This window comes from Gorilla gorilla, chromosome 1 (genome assembly GCF_029281585.2).
Source record: "Gorilla gorilla gorilla isolate KB3781 chromosome 1, NHGRI_mGorGor1-v2.1_pri, whole genome shotgun sequence".
Classification (NCBI taxonomy): Eukaryota; Metazoa; Chordata; class Mammalia; order Primates; family Hominidae; genus Gorilla; species Gorilla gorilla.
In genome coordinates, this window is record NC_073224.2 from 114868122 (window position 1) to 114884988 (window position 16867).

Here is a 16867-nt window from a genome sequence, read left to right on the forward strand (position 1 = left end):
AAGAAAACTTCCCTGGAACCTGATATTTCATGTCCTGATGGGTTCAACATCTTTCCTCCGAGCTGCAACGTATAGATCTCTAGCATTTGTCCCCACGTAACTCTCTATTTTTATTAATTATATTTATAATAAAATTTTTCTTCATTTTTTATCCCCTTAACTAGACTATAAAGTTACTGATTTTTCTTTTTTGTCTTTGCATATTCAATGCTTAGTATGGTAGCAAACTTGTTCAATAAGTATTGTTTAAATAAATGAAGAGAAGCACCACTGGAATGTAAATGACTTACTTTAGAAGTTCACTAGATGTTTTCATTTTCTTATTGTCGTTAAGCAGAAAAAGGCATGACTTAGCAGGATGATCAGAAGGCAGAAGGTTTGGGCTTTTTGCCAGCTGTCAGAAATATCTGACCATAAAATTCTTTTATGGTCATGATCAGAAATTATAGAAAAGTCCTAGAATACTTAAGAGCAGGAAGGAACCACAGAAGTGATCTAGTACAATCATCTTGTTTTACAAACAAGAAAATTTTTAAAAATTGAAATGGAGGAAATTGCTTGTCTAACATCTAAGTTAGTTAGTGGTAGGGCAAGCACCAGAATTCAGGTTTTTATTCTGCAATTCCATGTTCTCCCCTCTACACCAGAGTTAACTACCCAACAGCTATACTTTACTGGGTTTTTATGATGTTCATGTAAACAAATGTATTGGAAAGTACTTCAGAAAGTACAAAAGGGCTAAGCAGTAATGGACAAGTTGTGGAACCAGAGAGTTTTAAAGTTCCCATACCTATCAGTTCCCTTCTGTAATGGGGAAAACATTTCCCTTCATCTGTTTATTGCAATCAAATAATGTGAAATGAAGGTAATGAAAACACTCTGCCAGGTGGCTTCCTGTATCTGCAGCCAAAATATATGAAAGAGAGACCGTCCCTTGAATATTTTTGAGGAGCAAAGGAGGACAAAGCATGGAGTTTTTGCCTGGGTAGGATAGATACATGTGCAAATCAAGCCAATCTTTAGAAGTAAACATTGGTAACTGAAACCACGTTATTCATTTACTTGGCAAACAACTTCAAACACAAAGATACCCACACAATTTTCTACCTTAAATCGAATATACTTTAGAAGGTCAAATTCTTTGGCATACATCCTGAAATACTCCAGGACCTGGGCATTATGCATGAAGTTGGGATAATGATCTGGGATTGGATAGTCACTGAAGCACATCATCTCTTTAGAAGTATTGATGATCACTGATTTGTAAATACTGGCCCTTCCTTCTTCAGGATTTTCCTGCAATAAATAGAAAGTATTCATAGCAACTTGAGGATCATCTTCATGTTTTGTAAATAGCCAATAAACATCTGAAAAAGTTTTCTGAAAGAAGTGTCAATTAAATCACACACACACCTTCCAGTATTTGTGCCCTTATGTAGTCCCTTCCCCTTGAATCTCAGTTATCTTTATGACTTGCTTTTGACCAACAGCATACAGTTGAAATGACACTGAATGGCTTCCAAGACCAAGTCATAAGTAGCCTTGCGGATTCTGCCTGGGTCTCAGAAAGCTTGCTCTGGTAGAAGCTAGCAGCCATATGAGAAATCCAACTACCATGAGACAACCATAGCTTGAGGAAGTCCAGCCTCACCATATGAAGAGAATGTCTGGGACAGAAAATATATGGCCAGTCCCCAGAAATTCTACCTATTCTATTCTATCCCAGCTGAAGTTCTAAACATGTGAACAGAAAGTTACTAACACTGAGTAATAAATAGTCTTTTAAATGAGTAACAATGAGGCAAAATGGGAAGATACACAGGAAAGAGTGTAACAGTTTCCATATACTGGAAAGAGTATAACATCTCCAACGTTTTCTGGAGAGCAGTGTTAAAATGTATATGAAACTCCTTGCAATTTACCTAGCCTTTTAAAAAAATATTCAGCATCGCTTAGGAAGATTTATGTTAAAGGATGTTAATACCAGCATTATTCATAATACAAAAATGAGACAAGCTAAATGCCCAAAAAAACAACTGAAATTTGAGAACCACTGCTCTAGATCCTTACTACCAAAGTATGGTCTGTAGACTAGCAGCTGGGGTTTCACTTGAGAGATTGTGTTAGAAATGCAGACTCTCAGGCCCCACCTCAGACCTACTGAATCAGAACCTGCATCTTAGCAAAATCTTCATGTGATTCAGAATTCAGATGCTCATGCAAACTGAGATGCACTGCATTAGATGACATTAATCCTCAATTCAGTGTTCTTTCCCCTACAACAAACTTCTTTGCATCCTCAAAAACTTCCTATTGAGGCTGGGCATGGTGGTTCATGCCTGTAATCCCAGCACTTTGGGAGGCTGAGGTGGGTAGATCATCTGAGGTCGGGAGTTCGAGACCAGCCTGACCAACATGGAGAAACCCTGTCTCTACTAAAAATACAAAATTAGCCGGGCGTGGTGGCGCATGCCTGTAATCCCAGCTACTCGGGGGGCTGAGGAGGGAGAATTGCTTGAACCCGGGAGGCGGAGGTTGCGGTGACAGAGATAGCGCCATTGCACTCCAGCCTGGGCAACAAGAGCAAAACTCCGTCTCAAAAAAAAAAAAAAGAAAAAGAAAAAAAAACTTCCTATTAACTATCTTATAGCATTGTTGTGGTGATCACATAAAGTAATGCAATGATGCAATCTACCCAGCCTGTCACAGAGATTTCACAAATGAGGAGTTTTCAAATTTTTAGATTTTCAAAAATTGTTTTGACTATGGAAAATCACCTTAATCAATTTGGATCTCCTCCTCCCTTTTTATTCTAGAAATGAACAGATATTGAGATATTGAGTATTATGAAACATTAAATAGCCACAAAGGAGAGTGTTTGTTGTTTGTTGGCTTTGTCCACCTTTAGGATTGTTTTTCTCCCATTTTTATTGCTTAATTATTCAATCTAGGAATCCTAAATTGATCATTCCCATTTCTCTGACCTATAATCCAACATCTCATTTCTTTAACTGCTAATAACATTTTCATAAGTCTCCTTTGAAGTCTCTTCTTCTAATCTATCCTACCTGTTTCAACCAAAGTGTTCTCTCTAAGGTGTGGCTGGACTAAATCTCTGCCCTAATTAAAATTTTAGATGTTTTCCCATTTCCTGCAGAATAAAGTTCCTATTTCTCAGCTTAGGATTCAAAGACCTCCATAATGTTTTGTAGTGTATTCCTTATCTCCCCAACTAGATTGTAAGCCCCTTGAATTGTACTCATGGTTTTCCCCACAGCATCCACAATGATAAATAGCACTCAATAAATGTTTAATGGATGCATATCAAATTGTATTGAGAAAGGGATATACAGAATAAGATGTAAGTTTCACAAAATGCATAAGAAAACTAATAAAATACATAAACATTTATCTCAAAAAGACTTCAATAAGATATATGTATCTCCCAAAATTTTGTCCCAAGAAAAATTTCAAAATAATATAAAGTCAAATGCATAGATATATTTTTGTATAACTTAAATAGCAATTAATTAGTAACAATGTTAAATGTTCCCAAAATAGATGAATGGTTTAGTAAATTATAGTATCTCAACATGCAGAATTTTTTTTTTTTTTGAGATGGAGTCTCGCTCTGTCACCAGGCTGGAGTGCAGTAGCACGATCTCAGCTCCCTGCAACCTCTGCCTCCTGGGTTCAAGCAATTTTCCTGCCTCAGCCTCCCAAGTAGCTGGGCCTACAGGCACGCGCCACTATGCCTGGCTAATTTTTTGTGTGTTTTTAGTAGAGACGGGGTTTCACCATGTTAGCCAGGCTGGACTCCATCTCCTGACCTCGTGATCCGCCCGCCTCAGCCTCCCAAAGTGCTGGGATTACAGGCGTGAGCCACCGCGCCCAGCCTCAACATGCAGAATTTACCTTCCACACCACTCCATGGGTATCCTGATAAATACAAAGTAGATCCTGCCACTCCACTGCTTGATAGTTTCTCTTGATTCCATATGGAAAACAAAATTCCTTATTTTGAAATTTAGCACATTTCACAATCTAGCCCGGGTTATCTTTTAATCTTCATCCAGTGTTGTCCTTATTTAATCTCAAATTTCTAAGTCATTAAATTGTTCCTGAAACACTCTAGGCTCTTGCACAACTTTAAACCTTCGTAAATATTACTATTTCTTCATCTGGAAAATTTCCTGTCCTTCAAGAGTTACATCAAATGTCACTTCCTTCAACAAGACTTTTCTAATTTCTCCAGAGAATTAGATTCCCCTATTCATCCTCCAAGCTCCCAAAACTCTCTGTTCATATTTCTATAAAGATAACTTAAACACACTATATTATCAGGCATTTGTTTCCATGACTGTGAGAAACCCGAGAGTAACCATATCCTTCTTTAAATCTCTATTATCAGGACCTGGTGTGTATTGGATGTGCAATAAATGCTTTGAAATGAATTAGTTAATGAATTATGGAAAGTGAATTTGGAGACACCAAAAACTATGATTTTGAAGTCTGTGCAGGAACATTAAAAATGGCGTATGATATAACGAAGTAAAAAGGGAACTGTAAAATTAAATATACATTCTAATCACCAAATATGTAATATTATGTCTATCTATATATAATTATACTTGTATAATCGCTCACTGTTAGACATGTCTCTTTTGAGTATACTTTATTTATTCGAAATAGAAAAAAATGTGAAAATACAGAAAACCAGTCGACTTATTAAGGCAGTAGGATTGCTTTCTTTTTCTTTTATTTTTGTTAAAATGTTGTTTGTACAACACCCATTCATGATGAAAACTCTCAGCAAACTAGGAATGGAGAGAAACTTCCTCAATTTGATAAAGAACATCTACAAAATACCTATAACCAACATCATACCTAACAGTGAGAAATCAGACACTTTTCCCCTAAGACTGGGAACAAGGTAAGGATGTCCTCTCTCACCACTCCCATGGAACATTGCACTAGAAGTCTTAGCTAGTACAATAATAGAAGAAAGAAAAGTAAAGGGTATTCGGATTGGGAAGGAATAAAGATAACTTTTTATTTGCAGATGACCTGACCGTCTATGTAGAAAATCCCAAAGGATTAAAAAAAAAAAAAGAAAGAAAAAAAGAAAAAAACTCCTAGAGTCAACAAGTGAGTACAGCAGGGTTGCAGGATACATGGTTAACATACAAAAGTTAATTGCTTTTTTTTTTTTTTTTTTTTTTTGAGACAGAGTCTCGCTCTATTGCCCTGGCTGGAGTGCAGTGGCACAATCTCGGCTCACCACAACCCCTGCCTCCCGGGTGCAAGCAATTCTCCTGCCTCAGCCTCCAGAGTAACTGGAACTACAGGCGCATGCCACCATGCCCAGCTAATTTTTTGTATTTTTAGTAAAGATAGGGTTTCACTATGTTGGCCAGGCTGGTCTCGATCTCCTGACCTCGTGATCCACCCACCTTGGCCTCCCAAAGTGCTGGGATTACAGGCATGAGCCATCGCACCCAGTCATTTGCTTTTTTATATACTAGAATGAACAACTGGAATTTGAAATTTTAAAAACTCCATCTATAGTAATACCCCCGAAATTACACACGTAGGTATAAACATAACAAAATATGTATAGGATTTATAAGCATGAATTAGAAAACACAGATGAAGAAAGTCTAAGATTTAAATAAATGGAGAGTTATTCTGATTCATAGACTGGAAGATTAAATATTGTTAAGATGTCAGTTCTTTCCAACTTGACCTATAGATACAATGCAATCTCAATCAACATCCCAGCAAGCTATTTTAGAATCCAAGCTAACACATGGATTCTAAAGTTCATATGGAAAGACAGAACGCCTAAAATAGAAGACTTTGTCCTTAATAGTGGGCTGTGCATAGTGACTTTGTTCCAAAGAGTATAGTATGGCAATGGAGAAAAAAGGAGCAACTTTACAGTGTGGCAAAAACTGACAAACACTATTTCAAGCCAGGACATCAAGGTTAACATCAATAGTGATATTATCTAGGGTTTTTATAGTTTTAGATTTTACATTTAACTTTTTAATGCATGTTGAGTTGATTTTCATATATGGCAAAAGGAAGGGATCCAGTGTCAATCTTCTGCATATGGCTAGCAGTTATCCCAGCCCCATACAATTTATCCTTGTAACAAACTTTCATATGTACCCCCGAACCTAAAATAAAAGTTGGAAAATGAAAAATAGAAAAGTGGAACAAACTTACACTTCAACAAAGATATATTGTGGCATATATTGAATGCTAATTTCTTACTTATAATAACATAAAATGAGTTTTAAGTTTCCAAAAAAAAAAAAAAAACAGTGGGTATAATGTGGATAGTATGTACCCTTGATGGGAGGTGAGGAGAATGGCACCTTATAATATTCCTCCCTAAAAGTCATAACCCCAATTTAACCATGAGAAAAAAATTAGATAAATCCCAACTGAGGGATATTCTACAGCATACCTGGCCAGTAAGTAATCCTCAAAACTATCAAGGGCATCAAAAACAAGGAAAGTCTAAGAAATTTCATAGCCAAAAAGAGCCTAAGGAGATATGACTATTAAATGTAATGCAGTATCCTGGATGGGATCCTGGAACAGAAAAAGGCCATTAGGAAAAACTGAGTAAATCTGAATAAAGTATGGACTTCAGTTAATAATAATGTATCAATATTGGTTCATTCATTATTTAAAAACGTATCATACTAATGTAAAATGGGGTAACTGGACATGAGGTGTACTGTAATTCTCTGTATTATCTTCCTAATAAATTTTGTAAGTCTAAAACTGTTCTAAAATTAAAAGCTTATTTAAACATGTTTGTACATAAGTGTATATATTTTTTAATTAAGGTAAATTAATGAATGGCAAGGTCATTTTGGAATTAAGATGTTTGCTGTATGGAGAGCAGGGGAGGCATGTTCCTAACTTCTGAATTTCATTTCATTTATTCATTCAAGAGATATTTATAAAGTCCCTCTGTAATAAAATACTTTATGAGGTACTGATAAATGCAAGTCTGTATGTGTATTCCAAAAGTTCAAAGTTTACAAAGAGTAGAGCCATCCTATCCACAGCAGGTCTGTTGGGATCACTGAGTGAAATGAGTGACAGATCTCACCTCTTTGAGGTACTCATATATTTCAACTCTTTTTCAAATCACTAACCACAACAAGTGTTATCCTGTGTCAACAACATCCTTCAAGTCCTTCAAAACACCTGATTGGAACTTAGGTAAGGTTTACCACTGTGCCAATCCACTGCTTTCCAAAAGAGTGAGCACAGAGCAGTATTGGGTTAGTGAGTAGAAGAAAAAGAAGCTTCTGCTCCTGCATTTTACAATTTTCTACCATTGATGAATAAATCTTCCCTCTACAAATTCTATACACTGATTATATTTCCTACCTAGGCACAAGGCTAACACATTTGAGCAGGAAGTCTGTGTAAGAAAAGAGAGGCTAGTCACGGTGGCTCATGCCTGTAATCCCCACACCTTGGGAGGCCAAGGTGAGCAGATCACTTGAGGTGAGGAGTTCGAGAATAGCCTGGCCAACATGGTGAAACCCCATCTTTACTAAAAATACAAGAATTAGCAAGGCGTGTATAATTTCAGCTACTTGAGAGGCTAAGGCATGAGAATCACTTGAACCCAGGAGGCAGAGGGTGCAGTAAGCTGAGGTCACGCCACTATACTCCAGCCTGGGTAACAGAGTGAAACTCTGCCTAAAAAGAAAAGAGAGAGAGAGCAAGGATGGAAGTTGGGGAAATTGGAACTGATGGGATTGGAAGAAGTAATAAGGACAGAAGAAAGGAGAAAAATTTAAATGGGAGGAATGAGGACAGTTTGGGGCTTCTGTTCCTGTCAGATTTTCAAAATCCCATGGAATAGAAACTCTCTTTGAACTGTTGTCTGCACATTGGAATCATCTGGGGAGCTTTAAAAAATGGAGATAGTAGAATACATGCTTGGCTCTAGAAATATAATGGTGAACCACACAGGTGTGGTCTGTCATAACAGAAGTCAGAGTGTTATGATGAAACACAGCTTATTTATTTTCAAGGAAGCAGTTTACAAAGTGTTAAAATTTTGCCAAGTGGATAATCAGAAGAAAACCTCCACATTAAGTCTTTAGCAGAGAATAAGTTTAAACCACATTGGAGATAAAAACCAGAAACTTGATAATCAGACAAGATGATGGATGCCCTCCCAACCTCCTCCCATCCTCAATTGATTTCATGCCTTTTCAGTAACTGCCAAAACTGGCTAAGATGCTTAGTAAAGACACCACATGTGTGAGTCCCATCCTAGGCCTACTGAATAATAACCAACATGTAGCACTATGTTCCTGGCACTGTTGTAAGTGATTGGCATAATTATCCATTCACTTACTCCTGACAATAACTCTATAAAGTGGATACTATTATTATCCACTTCTTAAAGATGAAGAAACACAGGTACAGAGAAGCTTAATGATGTGCCCAAGGTCACACTGCTAGTAGGTGACAGAAATAAGGTTTGAGCCTAAGACTGCATTCTTAACCTCCATACCATATTGTGGCTGGATTTTAAGAGCAGAATTTTCTGCTGTTTACTAAAAACAACAGGCTTTTAGCGCATGTCCAAAACTGATGATGATACAGGTATGCAGGTCAGCTAAGGGGATCCACTCCAGATCTGAATAAGGACGATTGTCACATAAAATTAGTCCCCAAAACAGAGTCAGGGTGCAAAAGGATTGTATTTCTGTTCAACTAAGAAATGCTATAAAGCCACTTTTATGTAGCTGGCCAACAATGTGTTAGTTTTTATGAAATATGAAACGTAAAACTTACCTAGGGCACCTCAATACTATTAAATGTTCAGAAAACTAGCTTAAAAGCAAACCCGTTCTCCTCTAGCCACCCAAGATGCCAATAGGAAAGAAGGCTAAGGGAAAGAAGGCGGCCCCCGCCCCTGCTATCAGTGAAGAAGCAGGAAGCCAAAAAAGTTGTGAATCCTCTGTTTGAGAAAAAGCCTAAGAATTTTGGCATTGGACAGGACATACAGCCCCAAAGAGACCTCACCCTCTTTGTCAGATGGCCCCCCTATATCAGGTTGCAGCAGCAAAGAGCTATCCTTTTATAAGCTGCTGAAAGCACTTCCTGCCATTAACCAGTTCACCCAGGCTTCGCACTGCCAAACAGCTACTGACTGCTTACGCGGGCCCACAAGCACAGACCAGAGACAAAACAAGAGAAGAAGCAGAGACTGTTGTCCTGGACTGAGAAGAAAGCGGCTAGCAAAGGGGATACCCCCATCGAGACACCACCCGTCTTTCCAGCAGGGGTTAACACAATCACCACCTTGGTGGAGAACAAGAAGACTCAGCTGGTGGTGATTGCACACGATGCGGATCCCATCGAGCTGGTTGTCTTCCTGCCTGCCCTGTGTCCCAAAATGGGGGTCCCTTACTGCATTATCAAGGGTGAGGTAAGATTGGGATGTCTAGTCCACAGGAAGACCTGCACGACGTTGCCTTCACACAGGTTCACTAGGAAGACAAAGGAGGTGTGGCTAAGTTGGTGGCAGTTTTCAGAACCAATTACGTGGACAGATATGATGAGATTCGCTGCCAGTGGGGAGGCAATGTCCTGGGTCCTAAATCTGTGGGTTTGAATCACCAAACTGGAAAAGGGAAAGGTGAAAGAAGTTGCCACTAAACTGGGTTAAATGTACACTGCTGAATTTTCTGTAAATAAAAAGAATAAAAATTCTCCTTCAAAAAATGTAAAAATAAAAGCAAACCCAGCAAACCCAATGCATGTCAGTTTGGAGATCAATAAAGGTGGCTGGTATTCTTTGGAATATAATAAGTTTAACTATCTTTTAAAAATTTTTTTCCTTGAGACGGAGTCTCGCTCTGTCACCCAGGCTGGAGTGCAGTGGGGCGATCTCGGCTCACTGCAAGCTCTGCCTCCCAAGTTCACCCCATCCTCCTGCCTTAGCCTCCCGAGTAGCTGGGACTACAGGCACCCGCCACCACGCCCGGCTAATTTTTTTGCATTTTTAGTAGAGACGAGGTTTCACCGTGTTAGCCAGGATGGTCTCGATCGCCTGACCTCGTGATCCGCCCGCCTCGGCCTCCCAAAGTGCTGGGATTACAGGCGTGAGCCAACCGCGCCCGGCCACCTGACACTGTTAAGATAAACTGTCGTATGCACCCAGTTGCAGGGAGGGTTTCAAGTATTAAGGGACTAGGAGATGTATGTACCTGGAACCTCCAGAGCCCTCCGATGTCATCAGTCCTTTCAAAGCAGACAGGTTCCAAGCCTTCTTCTACGCAGCACTTGATGGAAGAGAGCCCGCTCACTCCTCCCCCAATCACAGCAATTCTTTTCTTAGTCATGGTCTCCCGAGATCTTCACCTGTTAGTGTCGCCTGTCCTAAAGAAAGGATGACAAAAGACAAAAAGCACACATCGGTTAACATTTTTCAAGGAAGATCTTGGCCGTGGCATTCGAATAAATTCTGTACAAGAGGTGTCTTGAGGAGGACAGATTCGACGGTCCTCTTCACCAGAGGAAATCTTTCTGCTGGCATGGGGGAGCCCTGCGCCTGCAAGACCCAGAGCTGAGAGTGCTCTGCTGCGGTACCGGATCTCACCGCCTTTCCTGAAGCGCTCAACAGATCCTTCAGCTGCGATCTGGAGGCGACTCAACAGGCGGCTGTTGTCAAGTTAGTATAAACCAACAACGTACAAACAGCGAGAGCCAACGGGGAGGGGCTGTAGCACTCCACCTCCTTTCAGGGACCACTCCCCCGCCCACTCAGCGGCACCCATTCTCCCTCCCTCGATGGGAATAAAACGTGGGCTGAAGCTGCTTTGGGCGAAAAAGTTAATCCTACAACTTCTCTATATTTCAGCTGCTGTTGCCAGCACTCTCAATTACTTTCTCTGAAAACAGAGTGCCCCCTAGCCCCGTCTGTGCTCGCTTCTGCATCCACTTTTAACTTCCTGGTTTTTGCCTTAAAGTGACTAACACTTCCTAGTGAAGGGAAAACTGTCAACAACCCCAAAGCCAGTTCTACTCCAAATGCTTAAATGAACACCTACCCTTCAGGTGATCTGTTCCAACAGATTGTAGCAGGATGAGCCACAGACAAAACTCCTCGGACACCGAATTAAAGAAGGAAGAGGTTTTTATTCGGCCGGGAGCGTCGGCAGACTCGCGTCTTAAAAGCCGAGCTCCCCGAAAAAGAAATTCTTGGCCTTTTTAAAGGCTTACAACTTTAAGGGGTCCACGTGAAAGGGTCGTGATACATCAAACAAGAGTGGGAAACGTGACTGGGGGCTACAATGCTTTTTTCATACGGTGTCAGGAATTCACAGATAACACAAGTAGTTTAGGTCAGGGGTTGATGTTATTATTATTACTTTTTTTAACTCCTAGGGCCGGGTGGTGGTACCAAGGTTGTCTGGCTATTTATCTTACTTTTTTTTTTTTTTTCCAACTTTTTGCTTTTTCTCTCCTCCTGTCTTGTGAACGAGGCAAGGTGGGGGGAGGAGGGCAGCAGTAGTAGTAGTGGTCTCCTTCCTTAAGATGATCCTGCCCCCACTTCCGCCCCCGCCTCACCTATACCTCTCTCCTCCCCTCCTCACAATCTGGATCTAAGAATCTACACTTCTGGAAGAAATTTACTTTTAAATCCCCGTGCACTGAGCTGAGTGCTGGAGTATAGTGAGGAATGTATTGTTTCCTACTCAGAGGGGCTTACAGATTAGTGGAGGAGACCAAAACATAAACAGGTAATTTTAACGAAATAAAAGTATTTTTAATAGTGCTTTCACACAGTTATATTAGTAACCAAAAATACAAAATATCTACTTCTAAAATGTAACTTTTCAAATATAAAGTCATGTAGAACCACCTATATAACAGATACAAGATTTCAGGCACTGGGTTAGAACAAGGGCCCATCCAGACAAGGGTTCTATTTGACAGATGTGAGGGGTTGTAAGAGGCATGGATTGTGGTTCATGCCTTGGATCCTGAGTCAATTTTGCTCTTCCAATCTGCACCTGCTAATCTTGGACTTTTACATGAGAGGCAACTGATATTTTGTTTGTGCCATTGAATTTTTTGTTGTATTTATAGCAACTTAGCAGACTCTAATTAACATTAATATGTTTTGGAACTGTCGAACTTTTTTTTTTTTTTTGAAACAGGGTCTCACTCTGGCACTTGGGCTGGAGTGCAGTGGTGCAATCATGGCTCACTGCAGCCTCTATCTCCTGGGCTCAATCTATCCTCCCACCTCAGCCTCCTGAGTAGGGACTACAGCTATGTGCCACCACACCTGGTAATTTTTGTATTTTTTGTAGAAATGAGGTTTCACTATGTTGCTCAAGCTGGTCTTGAACTCCTGAGCTCAAGTGATCCACCTGCCTTGGCCTCCCAAAGTGCTAGGATTACAGGCATGAGCCAACAAGGCCAGCCTGTAAAATATTTTAAAGACTAATATCTTTCACAAAAGCATTCAACTATAAATGTGAATTTATACTAAAATAGTATCTTTTAAAAATAAAATTCTGAAGACAGTGTTTCAACACAACCATTTTATATGCTAGAAGTTAACTTAAAATGAATTACTTGTAAATTGGATAATTTTGAATGCACTAGAAGAAATGCCTAAAGGAAAACATGAATACTTTTATAAACTGAGTATTAATTTCCTCCTACTGAATCAGTTTTACAAATAATGCAAGAATTACTTTTAAAATGGAGTTAACAATGTAATTTTATTTTAATGTCCCCCTACTTCAATTGTGTCTTATAATTAATTGCTTTTGAATATAGCAAATATGTTTTGTGTTGTATTAAAATTACTTATACAATGTTTTAAACCTTGACTCAAATGTTCTCTCTCTTGCCTAGCTGACAATTTGCAAGTAAGTCAATTTCTTCATTGAAAAATAACTTGATACATCAAAATTAATATACAGACTCAACTCAGTTACTCATGCTATTACAAGACAGCAATATTATGAGTGAGAAATAAGAACAACTAATTCCAAGATAACATATGAGGCTTTTGAAGGAGTGTATGTGTATGGATGCACATGCATGTGGAACTGGGTTTGCAGAGTTTCTGCAAAGGTCCAACCCAGAAAGAGCTTTCAAACAATACAGTCTCACCTCTACTCAGATGCTACCCTGTTTTCTAATTCTTTCTATTACGTTTGCATTTTGCCCATATTCATTCAGCAAACAGTCTCTTTTGGAGGCCCCCTTTTTTTTGAGATGGAGTCTCACTCTGTCGCCCAGGCTGGAGTGCAAATGGTGCGATCTTGGCTCACTGCAAGCTCCATGGAGGCCACTTTTTTTTTTTATTATACTTTAAGTTTTAGGGTACATGTTCACAACGTGCAGGTTAGTTACATATGCATACATGTGCCATGTTGGTGTGCTGCACCCATTAACTCATCATTTAATATTAGATATATCTCCTAATGCTATCCCTTCCCCAGCCCCCCACCCCACAACAGGCCCCAGTGTGTGATGTTCCCCTTCCTGTGTCCATGTGTTCTCGTTGTTCAATTCCCACCTATGACTGAGAACATGCGGTGTTTGGTTTTTTGTCCTTGCAATAGTTTGCTGAGAATGATGGTTTCTAGCTTTATCCATGTCCCTACAAAGGACATGAACTCATCAAATTTTTTATGGCTGCATAGTATTCCATGGTGTATATGTGCCACATTTTCTTACTCCAGTCTATCGTTGTTGGACATTTGGCTTGGTTTCAAGTCTTTGCTACTGTGAATACTACCACAATAAACTTACGTGTGCATATGTCTTCATAGCAGCATGATTTATAATCCTTTGGGTATATACCCAGTAATGGGATGGTTGGGTCAAATGGTATTTCTAGTTCTAGATCCCTGAGGAATCGCCACACTGACTTCCACAATGGTTGAACTAGTTTACAGTCCCACCAACAGTGTAAAAGTGTTCCTATTTCTCCACATCCTCTCCAGCACCTGCTATTTCCTGACTTTTTAATGATCGCCATTCTAATTGGTGTGAGATGGTATCTCATTGTGGTTTTGATTTGTATTTCTCTGGTGGCCAGTGATGATGAGCATTTTTTTCATGTGTTTTTGGCTGCATAAACATCTTCTTTTGAGAAGTGTCTCTTCATTTCCTTTGCCCACTTTTTGATGGGGTTGTTTGTTTTTTTCTTGTAAATTTGTTTGAGTTCATTGTAGATTCTGGACATTAGCCCTTTGTCAGATGAGTAGATTGCAAAAATTTTCTCCCATTCGGTAGGTTGCCTGTTCACTCTGATGGTAGTTTCTTTTGCTGTGCAGAAGCTCCTCAGTGTAATTAGATCCCATTTGCCAATTTTGGCTTTTGTTGCCATTGCTTTTGGTGTTTTAGACATGAAGTCCTTGCCCATGACTATGTCCTGAATGGTATTGCCTAGGTTTTCTTCTAGGGTTTTTATGGTTTTAGGTCTAACATGTAAGTCTTTAATCCATCTTGAATTAATTTTTGTATAAGGTGTAAGGAAGGGATCCAGTTTCAGCTTTCTACATATGGCTAGCCAGTTTTCCCAGCACCATTTATTAAATAGGGAATCCTTTCCCCATTGCTTGTTTTTGTCAGGTTTGTCAAAGATCAGATGGTTGTAGACATGCAGCATTATTTCTGAGGGCTCTGTTCTGTTCCATTGATCTATATCTCTGTTTTGGTACCAGTACCATGCTGTTTTGGTTACTGTAGCCTTGTAGTATAGTTTGAAGTCGGGTAGCGTGATGCCTCCAGCTTTGTTCTTTTGGCTTAGGATTGACTTGGCGATGCAGGCTCTTTTTTGGTTCCATATGAACTTTAAAGTAGTTTTTTCCAATTCTGTGAAGAAAGTCATTGGTCGCTTGATGCGGATGGCATTGAATCTATAAATTACCTTGGGCAGTATGGCCATTTTCACAATACTGATTCTTCCTACCCATGAGCATGGAATGTTCTTCCATTTCTTTGTATCCTCCTTTATTTCATTGAGCAGTGGTTTGTAGTTCTCCTTGAGGAGGTCCTTCACATCCCTTGTAAGTTGGATTCCTAGGTATTTTATTCTCTTTGAAGCAATTGTGAATGGGAGTTCACTCATGATTTGGCTCTCCGTTTGTCTGTTATTGGTGTATAAGAATGCTTGTGATTTTTGTACATTGATTTTGTATCCTGAGACTTTGCTGAAGTTGCTCATCAGCTTAAGGAGATTTTGGGCTGAAACAATGGGGTTTTCTAGATATACAATCATGTCTTCTGCCAACAGGGACAATTTGACTTCCTCTTTTCCTAATTGAATACCCTTTATTTCCTTCTCCTGCCTAATTGCCCTGGCCAGAACTTCCAACACTTTGTTGAATAGGAGTGGTGAGAGAGGGCATCCCTGTCTTGTGCCAGTTTTCAAAGGGAATGCTTCCAGTTTTTGCCCATTCAGTATGATATTGGCTGTCGGTTTGTCATAGATAGCTCTTATTATTTTGAGATATGTCCCATCAATACCTAATTTATTGAGAGTTTTTAGCATGAAGCATTGTTGAATTTTGTCAAAGGCCTTTTCTGCACCTATTGAGATAAGCATATGGTTTTTGTGTTTGGTTCTGTTTATATGCTGGATTACGTTGATTGATTTGTGTATGTTGAACCAGCCTTGCATCCCAGGGATGAAGCCCACTTGATCATGGTGGATAAGCTTTTTGATGTGCTGCTGGATTTGGTTTGCCAGTATTTTACTGAGGATTTTTGCATCAATGTTCATCAGGGATATTGGTCTAAAATTCTCTTTTTTTGTTGTGTCTCTGCCAGGCTTTGGTATCAGGATGATGCTGGCCTCATAAAATGAGTTAGGGAGGAGTCCCTCTTTTTCTATTGATTGGAATCATTTCAGAAGGAAGGGTACCAGCTCCTCCTTGTACCTCTGGTAGAATTCGGCTGTGAATCCATCTGGTCCTGGACTTTTTTTGGTTGGTAAGCTATTAATTATTGCCTCAATTTCAGAGCCTGTTATCAGTCTATTCAGAGATTCAACTTCTTCCTGGTTTAGTCTTGGGAGGGTGTATGTGTTGAGGAATTTATCCATTTCTTCTAGATTTTCTAGTTTATTTGTGTAGAGGTGTTTATAGTATTCTCTGATGGTAGTTTGTATTTCTGTGGGATCGGTGGTGATATCCCCTTTATCATTTTTATTGCATCTATTTGATTCTTCTCTTTTCTTCTTTATTAGTCTTGCTAGCAGTCTATCAATTTTGTTTATCTTTTCAAAAAACAAGCTCCTGGATTCATTGATTTTTTGAAGGGTTTTTTGTGTCTCTATTTCCTTCAGTTCTGCTCTGATTTTAGTTATTTCTTGCCTTCTGCTAGCTTTTGAATGTGTTCGCTCTTGCTTCTCTAGTTCTTTTAATTGTGATGTTAGGGTGTCAATTTTAGATCTTTCCTGCTGTCTCTTGTGGGCATTTAGTGCTATAAATTTCCCTCTACACACTGCTTTCAGTGTGTCCCAGAGATTCTGGTACATTGTGTCTTTGTTCTCGTTGGTTTCAAAGAACATCTTTATCTCTACCTTCATTTTGTTATGTACCCAGTAGTCACTCAGGAACAGGTTGTTCAGTTTCCATGTAGTGGAACGGTTTTGAGTGAGTTCCTTAATCCTGAGTTCTAGTTTGATTGCACTGTGGTCTGAGAGACAGTTTTGTTATAATTTCTGTTCTTTTACATTTGCTGAGGAGTGCTTTGCTTCCAACTATGTGGTCACTTTTGGAATAGGTGTGGTGTGGTGCTGAAAAGAACGTATATCCTGTTGATTTGGGGTGGGGAG

At 39.4% G+C, this 16867-nt stretch overlaps 1 protein-coding gene and 1 pseudogene across 7 annotated transcripts in view; one reads left to right on the forward strand and one right to left on the reverse strand.

Moving 5' to 3' along the window:
* Positions 1 to 16867, reverse strand: part of FMO5 (flavin containing dimethylaniline monoxygenase 5) — a 59249-nt gene that overhangs the window by 30860 nt on the left and 11522 nt on the right. Inside the window, exons 1-3 of one of the 7 annotated variants that reach the window (XM_019021389.4) lie at positions 10655 to 10989; positions 10263 to 10434; positions 1108 to 1296 (exon numbers count right to left, since the gene is read on the reverse strand). In XM_019021389.4, coding sequence (XP_018876934.1) covers positions 1108 to 1296; positions 10263 to 10397 — 324 coding nt within the window. In that variant the 5' untranslated portion in view covers positions 10398 to 10434; positions 10655 to 10989. Of the gene's footprint in view, positions 1 to 1107; positions 1297 to 10262; positions 10996 to 16867 lie in introns of those variants that run through there. The other 6 variants (XM_055357234.2, XM_019021391.4, XM_055357261.2 and 3 more) reach the window with 6 other exon arrangements.
* LOC134756739 (large ribosomal subunit protein eL8-like) lies at positions 8920 to 9802 on the forward strand (annotated as a pseudogene).